Raw genomic sequence first — 20,374 nt, forward strand, 5'->3', positions numbered from 1 at the left:
CAGTGATCAGAATATTTTTTTTTTCAATCTAGAGGGTTACATCAACTGTAATTCTGTCAGAAAGGGAAGAACTTTGCATCAATTATTCATGGTTTGATCATATCTAGGCTGAACTCCATCCTGTACAGTGGACTGCCTCTAAACCCAGTTGGAATCTTAGCGACCCGCTGCCAGTTAATAGCCAGTCAGATCATGAAACACCTATATTATACTAATTAAACTGGTTGTCAAGGTGACTCTGAACCTGCCTTCATCTGTACCAACCTGCTCACTCTAAGATCAGCATCAAAGGTTTTAGATGTGCATCCACTACTAAGAGCAATTAGGAGCCTCTCTTTCACTGGCCATTTAGTTGCAGAACTCTGTTCCAATGGACGTCTATCACATTTCATCAACAAAGGCTTTCACGTTAATCCTAAAGACTCAACTGTTTACCAGAGCCAGTGACTAAACTAGGATTACATTATGACCACTGTGGGCCTAATGCTGTCTTGTATTAATTATTAATTATGATGTTATCATTATTTCTATATTTATCACTGTATTATTCTATTTTGTAGTTTCACTTTTATGGTAGACTACTTTGGGAAGGCTTGTCATGAAAGGCAGTTTAAAAACATTTAAAATGTATTTCTAAGGTAACAAGCTTCTCATGTCCTTTGGTTGCCGCATTAAAAAAGTTGCTAGAGTGGCCACCTGAAAATTCAGTCTGCCTGACTATAATATTTTGTACAGAACAGATAGTTCTTTGAACCATTTGCATGGATGGAAATATTTCACAATAACAACATAGCTTCCTCAAGGACAATTATGGTATTGTATATTAACTATGGAAAGGAAAGATGAAATCCTGAAAGTGTCATCGAAAAAGAGACAAAGATGATTTAGTTGCCAACAATTCGTCTTTTACTTGCAGGGGATTTTTGAGCCCCGGACTGGGTAGGAGCCAGTTCTTTAGGCAAGCACTGACTGAGCAACCACTAAGTTCATGGCCATCCATTAGTTTTCTGATCCTTGCATATAACATTAACTAGCATAGTCAATATGGAGACCAACAAGTAGGAAACAATGAATGGAACGCCGAAGCCTCAGAAGACATAATAAAATCACAGATAAGCTGCAAGTCCTGTTTAGACAACTCATCTGGATTGGAGGCTGATCATAAAGCAATTTATTAATTTACTATAGATGAGATAAAGTTTCACACTAATTATTCATAGCTGCCTAAGTAAAAAAAAAAAAGTCATGCATCTCTTTCCTAATGTGTCATGAGGGAACTGGGAGCACTAAAAGCCATGCCAGGCTTATCCTTACCATCATCCTCACACTCCATTTTCTCATGGGACCCTTAGCAACCAAACATAGCTTCACATTTGGTTTCCTGTGGAACATGACAACAGCCAAGGTATCCCAGTAAAAATGCTATTTCACCTACCTGATCTCAGGATAGGTGCCATACATAAAAGCTGCCATAGCAATTCAACATGCCCCTATGAACAGGACTTCCAGTTGAGAGCCATGGTGAGCTGAACATCCACTTTTTGCAGTGGGACAGCGTTACAACCAAGATTGGCGTGGGATGCAGGATTCTGGCCACCAAAATGCTCTCCAGATTAAGGAGAGTTCTTTGAGATCACCCCTGTGGCTCTGCACAGCCACACCTTGTGAGTAAACCACAGGAATCATCATTTTGCAGTCTGCCTATGGGTCGAGTGGCTGGGAGTCGAGGGAGGAACCATCTTTGCTCACAGTCGTTAACACAGCTACTAAGCTACTAAGATTGTTTTTACTTGCTGGGATGAAGGGGGAAGTTACTTCTTTCTTTCTTTTTCTTTTTTTCTTCTTTTTCACATTCTTTACTTTTCTTTTGTATTTTTCTGTATTGGCTTTTATTCATTTCTAATTCTTAATAAAATTATTTGAAAAACAAAGCCCCAATGAACAGCAAGTGGAATTTAAACCTGAATGGTCAGATTCTGGATCCCCCTTTAATTTCAAGCTTATTAGATGAGAATTTATGGTGATTTTTTTTCTAATTTAATCCTCAGTTTTACAGTTATTATCAAATTGCAATGTTGAGTTATAACACACAGAAAATAAAGCCGGGATAAAAAAAATAATTATTATAAAAATTAAACATGAGAACGTTCTTGGTAATGTTTGTCTGCATAGGGTCCCCCGAATTTTATCAACAAATGGAGGGGACAGGGTATCTCTCTCTCTCTCTCACGCATGCACACGCACACACACAAACTTTCTGGCATTATAAGACTGTGTTCTTCTATTATAATGTCTTTATTTTAAGCTTTTGCACAGAGGCTGTTATATATATTATCTATGGATTTTTCTCATGGGAAAACAAAATCCTAACTTTAATAGCATCAGGAATCTGGTACCATGTAAAGAAATTATTAAAGTTATAAAGATACAAGAAATATATCTAAGAATGGGATGGTTCTTCGAGCAGTTGAAAAATATCTCCTGCTCTAAAAACAGCCTCTGAACTATGCTGAACCAATCAGAGGTTCAAAATCCTGACAGATTATGGTAGATGTTGCAATGATCTTGATCAGACATAACACTTATCTATGGTTTGGTGTTACGTGAACCAGTCTGAGAGGTTTTTTTAAATTAATTTTTATTGAGGAAGTTTTTTTACAAAGTAAAAACAATACAAATTTAAAGAAAAAAAGTAAAGTAAAAGTGATAATAGAAAAAAAATGAAAAAGAAAAAGAAAGAAAAAGGAAAAGGAAAAGGAAAAAAGGTATAAAGAGGTGATTTCCTATCTTCTTTACAGCAGTTATAAATGAATTTATATTTTATTCTTTCTCTCTAAGGTTATGTTATGGCTGTCTTCTTTCCATATTCTACCCTTTTTAATCATCAAACCCATAAATCACAAGTTCATTTTTTCCATTTACAGCAAGAACTCCATAAAGGATTTCCAGTCACTCACAAATGTAGTTATTGTATTTTCTCTAATCAAACAAGTCAATTTTGCCATCTCAGCAAATTCTGTCATCTTCACCAACCATTCCTCCATTGTGAGAATTTCAGAGTCTTTCCATCTTTGTGCATATAATAATCTTGCTGCAGTTACAATGTATAAGAACAAAACCTGAGAGTTGAAGACTTTCTTTCTTCCCTAACCTTGTTTATCATATTTGTTTATCAAGTGACTCTCACACAATAAAGTTAAAAACAATATATACAAATTAAATATTAAAAACTTGAAAATTATAAAAAGTACAAAACCAAAATAGAATAAAAAAGAGGTTAGATGAAGAGCAGGTGTTAATTATACGGAGCCATCTCAATATTTCACCAGTACCCTGAGGTCCCCAGGCCTGCTGACACAACCAGGTCTTGAGGGACCTCTGGAAATTTAAAAGGGATGAGGCCAGCCTCACTTCAGGGGGAAGGATGTTCCTCAAAGAGGGGACCACAGAGAAGGCCCACCACCTAGGACCCGCCAAATGAAGCTCCCTAGCTGACAGGCACACAGCACACCCTCTCTGCTGGATCTGGTGGGACGGATAGACATAATCGGGAAGAGGCAGTCCCTCAAATATCTAGAGCAGCTGCTAGTATACAACTGGAAGCAGGCATGTTGTTCTGCTGGAGTTCAGTGGTATGACATCCCACTGATTCCCCAACAGATGGGATTGTCTGGGCTGTCCCCCTTCCCTGCTTGGTGCTTTGGGGAGAAAAACAGGCAGCTTCCAAATGCCAGTGAGATGTGCAGCAGCTCTTCCTCATAGCAATGATCTGCTAACCTAGTTAATGGACTAATTGTTCGTTGTTTATTCGTTTAGTCACTTCCGATTCTTCGTGACTTCATGGACCAGCCCACGCCAGAACTTCCTGTCGGTTGTCAACACCCCCAGCTCCCCCAGGGACGAGTCCGTCACCTCTAGAATATCATCCATCCATCTTGCCCTTGGTTGGCCCCTCTTCCTTTTGCCTTCCACTCTCCCTAGCATCAGCATCTTCTCCAGGGTGTCCTGTCTTCTCATTATGTGGCCAAAGTATTTCAGTTTTGCCTTTAATATCATTCCCTCAAGTGAGCAGTCTGGCTTGATTTCCTTGTTTGATCTTCTTGCAGTCAAAGGCACTCTCAGAATTTTCCTCCAACACCACAGTTCAAAAGCATCTATCTTCCTTCACTCAGCCTTCCTTATGGTCCAGCTCTCGCAGCCATATGTTACTACGGGGAACACCATTGCTTTAACTATGCGGACCTTTGTTGTCAGTGTGATGTCTCTGCTCTTAACTATTTTATCGAGATTTGTCATTGCTCTTCTCCAAAGGATTAAGCGTCTTCTGATTTCCTGACTGCAGTCAGCATCGGCAGTAATCTTCGCACCTAGAAATACAAAGTCTTTCACTGCTTCTACATTTTCTCCCTCTATTTGCCAGTTATCAATCAAGCTGGTTGCCATAATCTTGGTTTTTTTCAGGTTTAGCTGCAAGCCAGCTTTTGCACTTTCTTCTTTCACCTTCATCATAAGGCTCCTCAGTTCCTCTTTGCTTTCAGCCATCAAAGTGGTATCATCTGCATATCTGAGATTGTTAATGTTTCTTCCAGTGACTTTAACTCCAGCCTTGGATTCCTCAAACCCAGCATGTCACATGATGTGTTCTGCGTACAAGTTGAATAGGTAGGGTGAGAGTATACAGCCCTGCCATACTCCTTTCCCAATCTTAAACCAGTCCGTTCTTCTGTGGTCTGTTCTTACTGTTGCTACCTGGTCGTTATACAGATTCTTCAGGAGGCATACAAGATGACTTGGTATCCCCATACCACTAAGAACTTGCCACAATTTGTTATGGTCCACACAGTCAAAGGCTTTAGAATAGTCAATAAAACAGAAATAGATGTTTTTCTGAAACTCCCTGGCTTTTTCCATTATCCAGCGGATATTGGCAATTTGGTCCCTAGTTCCTCTGCCTTTTCTAAACCCAGCTTGTACATCTGGCAATTCTCGCTCCATGAATTGCTGAAGTCTACCTTGCAGGATCTTGAGCATTACCTTACTGGCATGTGAAATCAGTGCCACTGTTTGATAGTTTGAACATTCTTTAGTGTTTCCCTTTTTTGGTATGGGGATATAAGTTGATTTTTTCCAATCGGATGGCCATTCTTGTGTTTTCCAAATTTGCTGGCATATAGCATGCTTTACCTTGACAGCATCATCTTGCAAGATTTTGAGCAGTTCAGCTGGGATGCCGTCGTCTCCTGCTGCCTTATTAGCAATGCTTCTTAAGGCCCATTCAACCTCACTCTTCAGGATGTCTGGCTCTAGCTCACTGACCACACCGTCAAAGCTATCCCCGATATTGTTATCCTTCCTATACAGGTCTTCCGTATATTCTTGCCACCTTTTCTTGATCTCTTCTTCTTCTGTTAGGTCCTTGCCATCTTTGTTTTTGATCATACCCATTTTTGCCTGGAATTTACCTCCAATGTTTCTAATTTTCTGGAAGAGGTCTCTCGTCCTTCCTATTCTATTGTCTTATTCCACTTCCACGCATTGCCTTGTTTAAAAATAATTCCTTATCTCTTCTGGCTAACCTCTGGAATTTTGCATTTAATTGGGCATATCTCCCCCTATCACTGTTGCCTTTTGCTTTCCTTCTTTCTTGGGCTACTTCTAGTGTCTCAGCAGACAGCCAGTTTGCCTTCTTGGTTTTCTCTTTCTTTGGGATGTATTTTGTTGCCGCCTCCTGAACAATGCTGCCAACTTCTGTCCAGAGTTCTTCCAGGACCCTATCTACTAAGTCCAGTCCCTTAAATCGATTCTTCACCTCCACTGCATATTCCTTAGGAATATTAGTGAGCTCATATCTAGCTGGTCTGTGGGTCTTCCCTAATCTCTTTAGTCTGATCCTAAATTGTGCAATAAGAAGTTTGTGATCTGAACTACAGTCAGCTCCAGGTCTTGTTTTTACCGACTGTATAGATGTTCGCCACCTTTGGCTGCAAAGGAGGTAGTCAATCTGATTTTGGTGTTGTGCATCTGGTGAAGTCCATGTATAAAGCTGTCTATTAGGTTGTTGGAAGAGAGTGTTTGTTATGCAGAGTGAATTGTCTGGGCAAAATTCGATCAGCCTATGTCCTGCTTTGTTTTGTTCTCCCAGGCCATGCTTACCTGTAATTCCAGGTGTCATTTGACTGCCCACCTTAGCATTCCAGTCTCCCGTGATGAAAATAACATCTCTTTTAGGCGTGTTGTCCAGTAGGTGCTGCAGATCCTCATAGAACTGCTCTACTTCAGCTTCTTCAGCGTCTGTGGTTGGGGCGTATATTTGGATCACTGTGATGTTAGATGGCTTGCCCTGAATTCGAATTGAGATCATTCTATCGTTTTTTGGATTGTATCCAAGCACTGCTTTAGCCACTTGACTATTAATTATGAAGGCTACTCCATTTCTTCTGTGGTCCTCTTGTCCACAGTAGTAGATCTGGTGGTCATTTGATGTGAAGTGGCCCGTTCCAGTCCATTTCAGTTCACTGACGCCCAAAATGTCTATCTTTAATCTTGACATCTCACCAATAACCACATCCAATTTGCCCTGGCTCGTAGATCTTACATTCCAGGTTCCAATGGTGTGTTGATCCTTAGAACATCGGATTCGCCGTTCACCACCAGCACCGTCGGCTAGCCGTCCTTTCGGCTTTGAGCTAGCTGCGTCATCACGACTGGGGCTAGTTGAACTCATCCTCTGTTCCTCCCCAGTAGCATTTCGACCATCTTCCGACCTGGGGGTCTCATCTTCCGATGGTATACCGACATATCTCTGGTTCTACTGATCCATTTAGTTTTCATGGCAAGAATACTGGGGTGGGTTGCCATTACTTTCCCCAGGGATCACATTTAGTCTGACCTCTCTGTCATGACCTTCCCGTCTTGAGTGGCCCTTCACGGTTTAGCTCATGGCATCATTGAGGTGCTCAAGCTCCAGCACCACGACAAGGTAACGATCCTTTGCTGAAGAATGGACTAATTAGAACCAGCCTAATAACTTACTGAAGGTAAAGTTCTCTCAAAGCCCTTACGAAAAAGACACTGTCCATGATCCATTGGACCCTCACAGGTACATACAACCTATTCCCTGCACTTATTCTCAGTTTCCTTATGGCTTGGAGACAGGCCAGACCAGGACAGCTTGTTTGTCAACTCTTGATTTCTGTCTCTAGCTAGGAAAGGAGGTATTTCATACTCTCCAGTGCAGTAGAAAGGGAGCAAATATGTTCTACCATTTTCTCTTCCATTTGATTTTCCTTTTCATTCTCTTTTCTGCCTTTTCCAAAACATTCCTTATTCCACTCCTTTAGTATTACAGCCTTAAACAGAAAACTGGTACGAATCACGTAAGACTTTCACTTTTGCTTCTGCCAGGAAATTTCATTTGTTGAATTTATGCATAATGCCAGAGGAGGACGAACAGCAACAGTAGGATCCAAGAATTTATAAACATCCTATTCAAAAGCTCCATTGAGTACAGTGAAAATTATTGTCAGGAAAGTATGAACAGGATTATAGTTTAAATTCAGTGAGTTCAGTCTTACACTGAATCCATTAAAACTCCTGGAGTTGGCATCCACACAATGCCCTATATGGCATTTCAAAATTCTTGGGTTTCGTTACAACTGAATTCTTTATGCCACTTTTTATTTAGGCTGTTTGTGGGTCATCTGAAGTATATCCTAGTTCTGTATTCACAGAACCCTGAGCAAAATAAAAAGCTGAAAAGCTTTTACTTTGTAAGTTTAAAAGGGGTGTGATATGAGAGTATCATAAAAATCTCTCATTCTCAGTCTCCTTATGGGGCATTTCAAAATTTACACATTGCTACAGCCACATTAATATTACCTGTTCCAGATTTGTACATATATTATGGCATATATATATATATATATATATATATATATACATACATACATACACATATATATATAAATAATATTATGGCAGCATACTGTCCCCTCTATGTGGGACCAGGGGACTCATGGTGCTGCACAGCCCATCCATCCACAGCAGAAACATTTTCCTACCATCCATATATGCAGACAGTATGACAGAAGAGTCTCTGTGTGTTTCAGGATATGCTCATAATTCACCATCTGATTAAGACTTGGTGCTTCTTAATTCACTTTGAGAATCCTCTTCCATGTTACCCAATATGTGGTCACTAGAGAAGTAAGAGTGACAGGAGCAACATACTAGGAATGGCTAAGGTCCACAACACAGTGGGGTTGAGCCTAGCCTATATGAATATGCATACCTTGTGAATTATTGTAATGTATGAGGAAGTACATATGAACCATCCTTTCCATAAATCATTGTTTAAAGCTGGACTCTTTCCCAAATCATATTTATTAATACAGCAGGGAAAAACAGCCAAAAATGTGAAAAAATGGGGAGATAATTAAGGTTTATAAAATTACACATGGATTAAAAAAAGGTTTCTCTTGCTCATAACACTAGAACCAAGTATTCAATGTATCCAAATAGTAGTTGATTCAGTGCAGAAAACAACTTTTTCACAGCAAACAATGTAAAGCAGTGATAGCTATTAATATAGACAACTTTAAAGGAGGATTAGATAAATTCATAGGGAATATCCCTAACAATGGCTAGTAGTCATATTAGCTGCACATTATCTTCAATTCTGGTTGCTAGGGAACTAAAGCAAGAAAGTATTATTTCATTTATATCGCTCATTTCATTCATTTCCAGAGGCCTCTATTTGTCCTCTATGGACTAGCTAGGCCTTTGGTCTGATCCAGCACAGCTCTTCTTGAGTTTGTATCGTGTTTCTCTAGCTCTTGATAAAATTTTAACAAATCAATTCACTTAGAACAGACTCTTCTGTTGTTGGCTATGACTAATGGAAACAGCTTAATCACAGCTGTAAGTGGTAAATTGTAAAGTATCCCCTTTTGCTGCAGACAAATACCTGTGCCCTTTGGTGATATTTTTCCTATTGTAACATCAAGTCATACTGAACCTTAGCAATAAAGATTTCTTTGCTTTTAGCCATAATGGGATAAGTATTTGTCAGAACTGAGTCAGAGATTTCCCTGCTAAGTTATCTTTAGAAAATCATCACACTTTTAAAGTATGCTTAATAATTATGTGTGTATCTTATATTAGTGGTACAACTATGGAACCACCTACCCCCATTTTTTGGATTACCCATTTCCTGTTTTACTTTTGAAGTGCTGTGAAAACAGGGCTCTTCAGATAGGCATTTGGGGATGCTTGAAGATTTTGTTACCTGAAAGGTGACATTTCTAGGCCTTCCTGCTATTATGGCTATGCTGTTGATTTTCTATGTTTTAATTTTATGTCATTAATTGTAAGCCATTCACTACCTTTTGAAATTGAGTGGCAGGCAAGAACTATAGCATCTCCAGTGATAGAAATACAAAAAATCCAAAATCAGATACCTTCCACAAATGTGAATATGGGCAACTTGAGACATCTGCAGCAGTTAAAACAAGACGGATATTTGATTAAGCAAATATCCACTTAGCCATGGGAATGAAGATGGAGAAAGAAACTCAAGATAAACCTGCCTAGATTCTCTTTAATACAAGAAAGGGTAGAAGGAATCTTTTAAGATTTTGTTATTATTTTTTATTTTATTTATTTATTTATTTATTTTCTATCCCACCTTTATTATTTTTATAAATAACTGAAGGCAGCCAACATACCTAATACTCCTTCCTCCTCCTGTTTACCCCACAACAACCACCCTGTGAGGTGAGTTGGGCTGAGAGAGAGGGACTGGCCCAAGGTCACCCAGCCGGCTTTCAGGCCTAAGGCGGAACTAGAACTCTCAGTCTCCTGGTTTCTAGCCCGTTGCCTTAACCACTAGACCAAGCTGTATACCCTGTAACAACATAGCTCCAGCAATCCAGCATCTGTTTCCTCAGCTGGTCTACATCAAATGGCTGAACAAATAAGGTATTTTTGTGAGATGGCCACATAACTTTGCTACCACTATGTGATTGTCTGAATACTGGCTACAGAGCAATGTTTTTCAACCTTGGCAACTTCAAGATGTGTGGACTTCAATTCCCAGAATTCCCCAGCCAGCATGGAAGTTGAAGTCCACACATCTTAAAAGTTGTCAAGTTTGAAAAACACTACTATAGAGGCATAAAAGGACCCTAATTATGGTGCACATAAACTGCTAACTATTCAAATCTGTTGCCATGATCGTGTAAGCTCAATGTTTTCAGTCATGGCAGGCACTTCATGTCAAGTAAGTCTCGTGTAAAGTATTTCAATGAGCATAAATAGATTGGTAAATTAAGGTTATATTAGCTCAAAATGGTAAGTAAAAAATGTTAAGAAGAAGCAGATTTTAAGATTATTTAAAGGAAACCACTATCTACATTTCATTTTCCTACCTGATTTAGGATTTAAAGAATCACACTGAGAATTATACATGTGCACGAATTCTTGATGTCTTTTAATAAGCTGTTGTTTTGTTCCCTGGGTGGACAATCCATATTCTTTCAGTCTTCTCCTCAGGTCACGGTCAGAGAGTAAATTGTAGACTACTTTAGGCAGTAACTTTCTTTTTTGTCCAGAGCTGGGGGGGGAAAAAACATAGAAGGAAACATATAAAAATATTTCCTGTAGGACATAATGAACAAATGTACATATTTTTACTCAATCTATGAGGCATATATAAATAAGTTACAGGGTACAAATATGTTACATGGTATATGTTGCAGGTTCTATTACTTCAAGATAGAATATTTTATATTGTTTTACTATGAACATATTTATTTTATTTTTTAACCCTTTGCAACCTCTTACCTTTTTGTCCCATTTCTATCTCCAACAACAATAATATATTATTTGATTTAATTATTACTTCTATCCCATTTCCTTCCAAAGAGCTTTATTTTGTTATCCTTACAATAACATTACGAGTTAACTTAAGCCAAAGGGGTAAGTCCAGCATTCAAGTAAATATTTTAAAAGCTAATAATCAAATATTTAGTGAGGAATGTTACCCTTCTCTGCTATTATTACAGAGAGGATAAGAAAGTATATGATCAAACTATGTGTTCAGGTTAACATCTCTCATTTTTCAAAAAAATTGTTCCTGGTTCTTGATTTCAAAAAAAAACATATTCAAAAGGCTAACAAAATATCAACAGTCAGGAAGCCACAAAAATGGCATACATGTAAGTACTTTATTTATTTATTTAGGGTTACACGGACAGGCTTTGCCTAATCAAAACTGACTTCCAATCACATTATCTCCCTCTCCCTCTTTAAAATGCAGCTTCCATAAAGTTTGCAGAAAAATTTGTAATCTTCACTGCATTCATTCATTGCTTGTTGAACTAGCAGAATGGATTTTAAACAGGTAAAGCAATTGAGAAGCCACAAAATTACTGGCATCGATTTCCACTCGTGGACCAGATTTCCTGCCAAACAGACAAAGTTCAATCATGTACTTCTTTCCTCGAAAGACTAGCTAACATACCCCCCAGATTTTTACTAGGAAAAACTACTAGAAAAGGAAGTAAAAGAAAGTCCTTCAGTCTTTTTTTTTAATGATACGTATTTCAAAAGAAGTAATATCTATAAATGGATAGTTATACAGTTAATACTCAATATAACATTAGTAAAAGATTCCAAGTACACTGAGTTATTTTCATGATATAAACAAGAAGTATACATTCTGAGCTTAATGCCGAAGTCTCCACTATATTATTATTTATAAGTGTTAAAAAAGGGAAAAAGAAAAGAAACCTTTTCTTCTGCTTTGTCTTAAAATCAACTCCCTACTTAGTGCAGGAATCCAGATTAAATCATCCATTACACTGCTGAGCAGCCTCTTCTTCAACACAGATTCTGGAATCAGAATCTGCATTTCTGTAACTTAAATCCATTATTCTGTGTCCTGCACTGTGTGGTGACATTACAACAGGTCTTGACCTTCCTTTAGTAATATCCTTTTAAGTGCCCAAAGAATGCTATAATTTCCCCCCTTAGTTTGCTGAAGATTAAGCATATTCAGCTTCTTCCATCTCTCTGTATAGGTCTGAGTTTCTAGTCCCCTGAACTTCCATGAATACAGTTTAGCTCAACGAAATTAAGCCAGGGATGTAATGGTAGGGTTTACTACTGCTTTAAGACATAACATGCTTTGCTTGGTTTTTAGTTAGCCCAAGGGGTGAACCCCTTTAAGTCAATGTTTAAGACACAGCACCAACAATCCATTGTTAAGGTTTAGCATTAACAATTTAGCATGATATATGAACCCAGCCAAATAGTCCCACTTTAAACCTAGATTAAAAATGTGTTTCTACAATTTTTGTTCAGGATAACTATTCTACATATAATTCCATTTATAGAGAAGTGCTGGTTAATATTTATGTAAACAATTACACATGGGATTTGGACTCACAAGTGTTTGTTCCACTCAGTTTTAATCTATATCATGCCCATTCCCCATTTGAAACCGAAATAGGTCATATTCCATTACTACAGTAACTAACTCAATATGCTACAATTGAAATAAATTAATTTATAATGCCAATGTTACATTATAACCCACTGTGGCTAAATCTTTTGAGAAAACAATCTCCTCAAATACTGTTTTAAACAGTGTGATGCATAGATAAAAATAAACCATTTTATACCAAACAACCATATTTCCAGAGGGAAAGCACATTCTACACATATATAAATCCTTACACCCACAAATAATAATGAAAATCAACAAATGCTCAAAACCCTGTCAAAATAAGGATGCCAGCACTTATTTATAGTGTTAGGGAGAGATCTCTATGGAAATAAAGCTACTGACAAACATCTGTCATTGTCTTTCCATGACAAAGGACAAGCTAACAGTGAGTCAATGATATTGCACATTCTGGATTATTCCAAAAGATTTCTTAACAAAACCAAAGGTTTTAACTACAGAAAGAAAAAAGGACAAGGTAGAAATTACAGGAATCTCAAGTAGGCAAAACAATGTTTATGTCACATCATAAATTTAAAAGGTTTTAACTATCATTAAAAGGTTTTAACTAGAGAAGGAAAAAAGGACAAGGCAGAAATTATAGGAATCTCAAGTAGGCAAAACAAAGTTTATGTCACATCAAGTATTCTTGTCTTCACTTTATTCTAGTAAGAATAGAGTACAAGTTTCAAGTCAAAGTTAAAGTTAAAGAAAGGGTTTTCCTAATCTTACTTCAAACCCAGACTTTGGGAAAGAAGCTACTAAATTGTGGAAGGATGGGTAGAATGTATTTCTGCCCATTCACGGAAAGGTGTTTTAATCAACAGGATGGCACTGGTAATTAAGGAGAGTAAATGATGTTTCACCAATTCCCCTTTCATCCAGTGGCCTGATGCTAACCTGCTCCAAGGGTTGGGGGATCCTCCAGAGGCGTCCTGAACATCATATAAAAACTGTGAAGGTTAACAGGTAAGGGGAAATTAGCATAGATCACCTCCTTCCCACAGGGGACTATACTGAATCAATAGTCTTTTGTGATCAGAACTTTTTCCATTCATAGAAGAGTTCTACTGATTATAGCCCTGGACTTCCTGGTACTTTATTCCAAATCACTGTTCAAACCTGGATATAGGATGGTAAGGAAGAAATAGATAGAATCCTGCCAGAGATAACCATGTCCCCAATCATTTCTGCTGTCCCACAAGGACTTGACAGAGTAGGCATGCTCCAGGTCCCCTCTATTAAACAATACCATCTAATGGGACCCAGGAAACTTGACTTTTTTGTTGTGGTGCCTGTTGGTATATTGTTTTCTGCTACAGAAATTAATGTCACCATGGTAATTGAGTACTTCCTTAAGTATTGGCAGGGTGAAGAGGTCGAACTTAATTGTCCTCAGTTTGGGTGTTAAAAGCTGCATTGCCTGGGGGAGGTACTTGCCTGGACTTGTTTTAGTTTCTGTTTCCTTTCTACACACAGCCTCTCTTCCCGGTGCTCTCTGAGTGCGTGTGTGAATGCACAGCTTGTAAAATACGTTTTTGTGCTTTCTGTAAATACATTTATTTTTATAGAAATGCCTGGTGTGTGTGATTTTTCTGATCGCTCTGGCCAAATGCTTTCCAGCAATCTCTGACAGTGCCTTCTGTATAGAATGGCATACCTCCCAAGATTTGGATGACCCTGACCCTGCCAGCCTTTCATAAGGCACTGAAGACTTGGTTCATAGGCCAGCCTGTTATGTAAACCCATTTTGGTTACTTGTTTTTTGAATCTCTCTGTATGTAATATGTTGTTTTTAAATTATCTTTACTTACTTACTTATTTAAAACATTTAAATAAAACAATTTTAATGTTTATGGTTTTAACAGATATATGTGTTTATGTTGTTTTATTATTGATGTTGTTTTAATTGGGAGCCACCCAGAGTTTGATATAAGGTGAGCAGCTATATAAATGTTTAAATAAATAAATTATCTTTATTTATTTTTATTATTATTCTGCATTATTGTTAGAGTTGAGTGTCAAATGGGGGGCCATATAAATTTAAATAAATAAATGCTCAAATTTATTTATTTATTTATTTATTTATTTATTTATTATTCACATTTCTATCACAGCCCATATCCCCCTAAACACAGAACTACAGAAGTTAAATGTATTACATGTGTTAAATTAAATGTATTAGATGTGTATTTGATTTAGTCTATATTCTGCTCTTGTATTGGAAACAAATTCTACATTCTTAGGGTAAAACAGTAAAGTTATTGAAGAAGGATTCCCCTGTAATATCTACATCTATGTTTAGCAGTCAAGAATAAATTCCATGAGAAAGAAAAAGTTGACTAAATCATGAGCTACAAAAAATATCAGGCTTATACATTCTTCCTTTGCCACATCCTTCCATGCAGCCAAATTTTTAGCTTATCATGTCATCTGATCAACTAATTCTGACAATTGTTAATTGTGAGTATCTTAAATCACACCATAATTTAAACTGAATGTTTATTAACCTCAGGTAATATTAATTATAGTTCTAGAGCTGGACTTCTCAGAAAGCTGTGAATAAGTAAAGGCAAAAGCTTCCAAGCTTCCTGATTACTTAGCAGTAGGAAAAATGTGTAAAAATAAAACCACTGCAATTTGTTAATACTCACAAACGTTGCATTCAATTACACCTTAGTATGATATGTAAAAGAGAAGGTCACTAACAACATGTGACTAAATTCCCAAACTTACTTGGCAATTCCACACTGGGGTACCATGTACTCCAGAAACTTGCCTAATCCCTTTTAACCAGTATTTATTATTTCTAACAGTCATGAGTCACTCTTCTGCTACAGGCACACAAAGCAATTTTCAGTGGACACCATTGATAGTGTTTCCTAGCAACAAGCACAGGCTCCACAGACAATTTGCAGGTTCAATTAAAAAAGAATCCCTGACACTGTCCATCCTGTTTATGCCACCTATTTAAATTTCAGTGGGAGCCCTCTGATTTTTTAGCCCGTAAGACAGAAAAAAAAATCATTCACAACTAAACTCAATTCATGATTTTGTGGACCTATTTAAATTGTAGCAAAGCTCTCTGCATGGCAAGAATTCGATGTTAATACCCTATCAGGCTAATCAGTAGAATTCAATTTTCGTCAGTATCTTCATATAATCTCAGCTTTGCTCATATTTTCAGTTTTTAAAAAAGGAGAAAGAAATGGATACAAAACTACAGAAAACAAAATTCAGGTGAAATTCAGAACAGGCCTATTTACCATGTACTGCTGAAACTAACTTTACAATAGCATAAGTTAATAATTCAAGTACGATGAACTCTTACATCTTTATATGGCTCATGATAAATGAGTAAAGCCAAAACAGACCAAAGCTCATCTTTCCTTCCCCAGAATATATCTCAGACATAAAACTTCTCTTAAAATTCCCTGGATAGTTAAAACTATCCAGCCCCTTTATCAGTACAGTGTAGTATTGGTAAGAAAGCAAGTTCAGCCTTAAAGTAATTTTCTGATTTGCTGCCTAGACTTCTGATATCAGAGGTGAAGCACAATGTTTGATTGGACAAAACTTCCACATATGTCAGATTTAGGGATGTACAACATGGTTCATGCCCAAATCATTCTGTGCACATAACAGTTGGTATCTGATGGTTTGTGCGTGTTTTGGGGCATTTTATTCCAGGTAAAGGCTGAAATGCAGGCATTCTAGACAAAATGTTTTAGGTGTTCCATTCTGTTTTAGCAGTTAAGATTGGAAGTTGTCTCTGTGGGTGGGGGGCTCCTTGGTATCCATGAATTTAAAATCTTTGGTTCTGGATGGGGTTGCACTGCCCCAGACAGAACCAGTGCAAAACTTGGGGGTCCCACTGGACTCACGACTCCTGCTCGAAGAGCAGGTAGCAGTTGTGGCCAGGAGGTCCTTTGCGCAACTTCATGTTGTGCGTCAGTTATGCCCTTTCCTGGACCAGAAGGCCCTTCACACAGTCACTCATGTCCTGGTCATCTCCCATATAGACTACTGTAATGCGTTCTACATGGGGCTACCCTTGAAGAGTATCCAGAAGCTACAGCTGGTTCAAAATACAGCTGCACGAGCAATTTTTGGTGCCCCCTAGATCAGCATGTATTGCACCACTGCTTTGCGAGCTGCATTGGGTACCGGTCTGCTTCCAGGTGTAATTCAAGGTGTTGGTTATTACTTTTAAAGCCCTTCATGGCATGGGTCCAGGGTACCTGAGGGATCGTCTCATCCCCATTGCATCTACCCATCCCACTCGATCAAGCAGAGAGGGCATGTTACGGACCCCGTCTGTAAGAGATTTCTACCTGGCGGGGTTCAGGAGGCACGTCTTCTCTACAGTGGCTCCTGCCCTCTGGAACACTCTTCCCCCAGAGATAAGACAGATTCCATCTCTTGAGGCCTTCCGAAAACAATTAAAAACCTGGTTCTGACACCTCACTTGGGGTGGGAGGGGAAGTAATCACCCCTGGAGATGGTTAGCACCCTAAAATGGCCTCTTAGATTCCCATGAGTGACATTCCAACTAGTATCGTCATCTGGATTTTATACTGTATTTATCTTCAATTTTATATTTGTATTTATATTTATTTATGGTATTTTAATGTTTGTATCCTTGCTGTAAACCACCCAGAGTCTCCCTTTTGGGGGGAGATGGGCGGTGGCAAAATTTAATAAATAAACAACGAACAAATGAATGAATATCTACTGGCAACTTATATTTTTTCAGCTCAAGTTGTTCTGAATCCCACATTTCCCATGGCTGAAACATCCAAGTGTTGGAAGCTCTGTTTCTTCCAAAGCACAAAATATTTGGGGTTTTGTTTGTGCTGATCTGCAACTAATCCAAACCAGTCAACAAAATTTTGGGGATGCAATTATTTTGGGTTCCGTTTTGTGCACTCCTAGTTTAGGAATGCCTCCTTCTACTCTTGGTAGCCTCACGGACATATCCAGATAGTGATCTTGGTAACAGGACAGAAGTGGCTTGCTACTGCTTCTCCCATCATGTTGTTTTGACTTACCACCCTATGTCACAGCCTGTCATGAGTAAGGATGGCGAGCAGGGGGCTCCCATCCAGACTGTCAAGCGCATGCGTAGCACTGAGGAATTGGTCAGCCATTCAAAGAGACACAGATTGGGACCGCCTTAACCTTTGGGGTTTATATGTCTGGGTTTTTCCCACGCTTCTTCAGTTTGTTAGGATTCCTGTTATGTACTAACAATAAACATTAGAGACCAGTTCCTTGTCTCAGCGTGTTTCCTGGCTGTTAGGACACAGCCTTGGCATTCCTTGGCAGTATCCCCCTCAAGTAATAACCAGGCCCAACCCTATTCTGTTTCCACATTTAGCTCACAGCCAGGGGCTTAATTTCTCCCCTTTCAACTGACTCTACCTTGGATGTATTTGGTGAGGTTTTGTACTACCTGCTAGCCCCCTTGTACCATGCTTCATTTATATTTGTATTGATTACTTATATTGTGAAAGAGATAAAGATATGCTGATCATGTTCTTCCAAAGATTCAACTGTATCATTCTGCTATACACAGTATTACTCAATAATCTTATTTGGAGGATATTGCAAACAGTAACATCAGACCTCTAGATGAAACAAAAACAGCATCCACAAAGGACTAGAAGAAAGTGAGTGGACACTCAGCTGCCTCCTTGATGGAAATCTAGCTATGAAAAATCACCTGGTGGCATATATTAGTGAAGAGGCCCTCTAACATTGGTTGAACTATTCTCCAGATACATGCTCAGGAGGGAAGGAAAGGCTCCCCTTTGTCCAATAAATCAAAACAACTCTGAATAAACTGTTGCTTTATTGACAGTCAATGTATTGTTTTTATATCTAAAAACATTATTCACAGGCCATTAGATAAAGAAAAACTGACCCAATCTGATACTGTTTCTTGCTAAAATAAGTATGGAAAACATTCAATAGAACTCATACCCTCAAGTACCTTACCTTCGGAGACTGTCCTTCTTCTGATCTCTTGCCAGGCAACCATCAAGGTGTTTATTTATATGTAGTTCTTGAATAGGAACCCCACAGACAGGACACTCGACTGAAACATTTAAAAACAGTCATATCAGATTGTAAATTAAAAGCAAAAGAACTTTCTCATGGGGAAAAAGTTTGCAGTTATACAGTGTGCAGACATCAAGGAGGATTATTCCCAAGCCAGTGCCCTCCAGATGTGGTGACAGTAGAAGTTATAGTCCAACATATACAGAAGACACTAGGTTTGGGAAAGGCTGATATACTCTTAAAGTCCATCACCAAATGCCAGTGAAGCCAGTTTCTACAAAAAAGACATGATCCAATTTTTATAATGATACAAGTATTAACAGTTTTCCTATATATTGTTACGTATTTTTTCTTACTAAAAATAACAATGCAAGCCTGAACAAAGTGAAGATCTGTTTTCTTGGTTCTCAATTAAAAAACTAAGACTGAAATTGCTTATTTTGCAGCTGACATGATCATTACCCCCATTCATTTTTTTACTATGAAGCAGTAGAGATGCAGAATTCTTCTTTCTTGTATAGCTTTACCCTCTGCTTCCACATACCCACACTCACAAGTCAGCATAATTTCAGTGTTTGGTGAAACCTCTATTAGTACCATTGCAAAAGAAATCAAGAATGTCAGCTTCATTTAAGCAGTAATATTTGGTTTCACAGCAGACTAGATCCAAACATGGTATTCCATATCAAATATAAGTTAGCCAAGATGCTGATATAAGTAACTATTTTAAAGCTATCATTACATTCTATATCTATGATTCAACTAGCAATGCATAGTCAGGAAAAATTCACACTGTTTCCTTTCCATACATAAGTAATCATTAAACTGACAATTGCAATCTATAAGACCAGCAAAAGTAGAGTATGATGAATGTAAAGATTCCATTATAAATCATTTAAAACATGACCTCAGAATTTCCTTTTTTCAGAACAAAAAAAGGTTACCAGAGTAATAATTTCACTCAACTAGTTGTTTATCAATTTTCTCTTAGATTCCTAATACAAAACCATTCTATTGCTTTTGCCTGATGACAGTATTACTTCCTGTTAAAATTCAAAAGAAAATGGGAAATTATTTTATTCTATAACGTGCTCCCTTATACATGCACGCAGACACAAACACACTCCTATCTTAATAAAAAGATGCATTAAATGGCTGAAAATTATTTAAATGTGGTGAAAGAATACAGGATATCCTATTTCATATAGCGAACATGATTTCTCATTAAGATACCCCCTATGCACTGGTAACATTCCATTGGTGGAAAAGAATCCATAAATGAAACAAATTATTTTTTGTTCCTTTACCCTCCCAGGCAACCACCCAAATAATTCTTAGGAGGTTGGATAAGGGGATCATCAAGAATAGAATGAGAAAATCACATAGACAGTCCCACTGCAGTAACTGGAAGTCTGCCTGCATATTTTTAGCTGTATCTTCAAATTATACCAATCAATGTTAGTTTAAATCTCTGTCATGGCAGATCCTATCAGAGTCATTTTTCTGCCCTCTCTCCATGCTCATGCAGTGACAAGAAAGAAAGCTTTCCTTCCTGCTTTACAATAATTGTACTTTGCACTAAGAACAAACTATAGCTAATTGAAATGCCAAACAGCAGCATCAGTAACAAGCCATCTTGATGTCAAAATAACAACCTGTGTATCATGTCATGGAACAAATGATACATTTATGTAATTTGTATCAGTAATATCACATCTGTTTCAAGGAGGTAAATTGTATCATTAGTGTGATGACATGATTATGGACATGTCATCATTTCGAAGCGAATGACTGAAGATGTTGCCT

The 20,374-nt window shown here is 38.0% G+C and overlaps 1 protein-coding gene across 1 annotated transcript in view; it reads right to left on the reverse strand.

Annotated features, from left to right (window-relative positions):
* RAD18 (RAD18 E3 ubiquitin protein ligase) overlaps window positions 1–20,374 on the reverse strand; it is a 122,087-nt gene that overhangs the window by 68,357 nt on the left and 33,356 nt on the right. The window contains exons 6-7 of the mRNA XM_063291620.1: window positions 18,506–18,605; window positions 10,428–10,612 (exon numbers count right to left, since the gene is read on the reverse strand). Of these exons, the coding sequence (XP_063147690.1) occupies window positions 10,428–10,612; window positions 18,506–18,605 (285 nt within the window). The remainder of the gene's footprint in view (window positions 1–10,427; window positions 10,613–18,505; window positions 18,606–20,374) is intronic.

Source organism: Candoia aspera, chromosome 2 (assembly GCF_035149785.1).
Source record: "Candoia aspera isolate rCanAsp1 chromosome 2, rCanAsp1.hap2, whole genome shotgun sequence".
Classification (NCBI taxonomy): Eukaryota; Metazoa; Chordata; class Lepidosauria; order Squamata; family Boidae; genus Candoia; species Candoia aspera.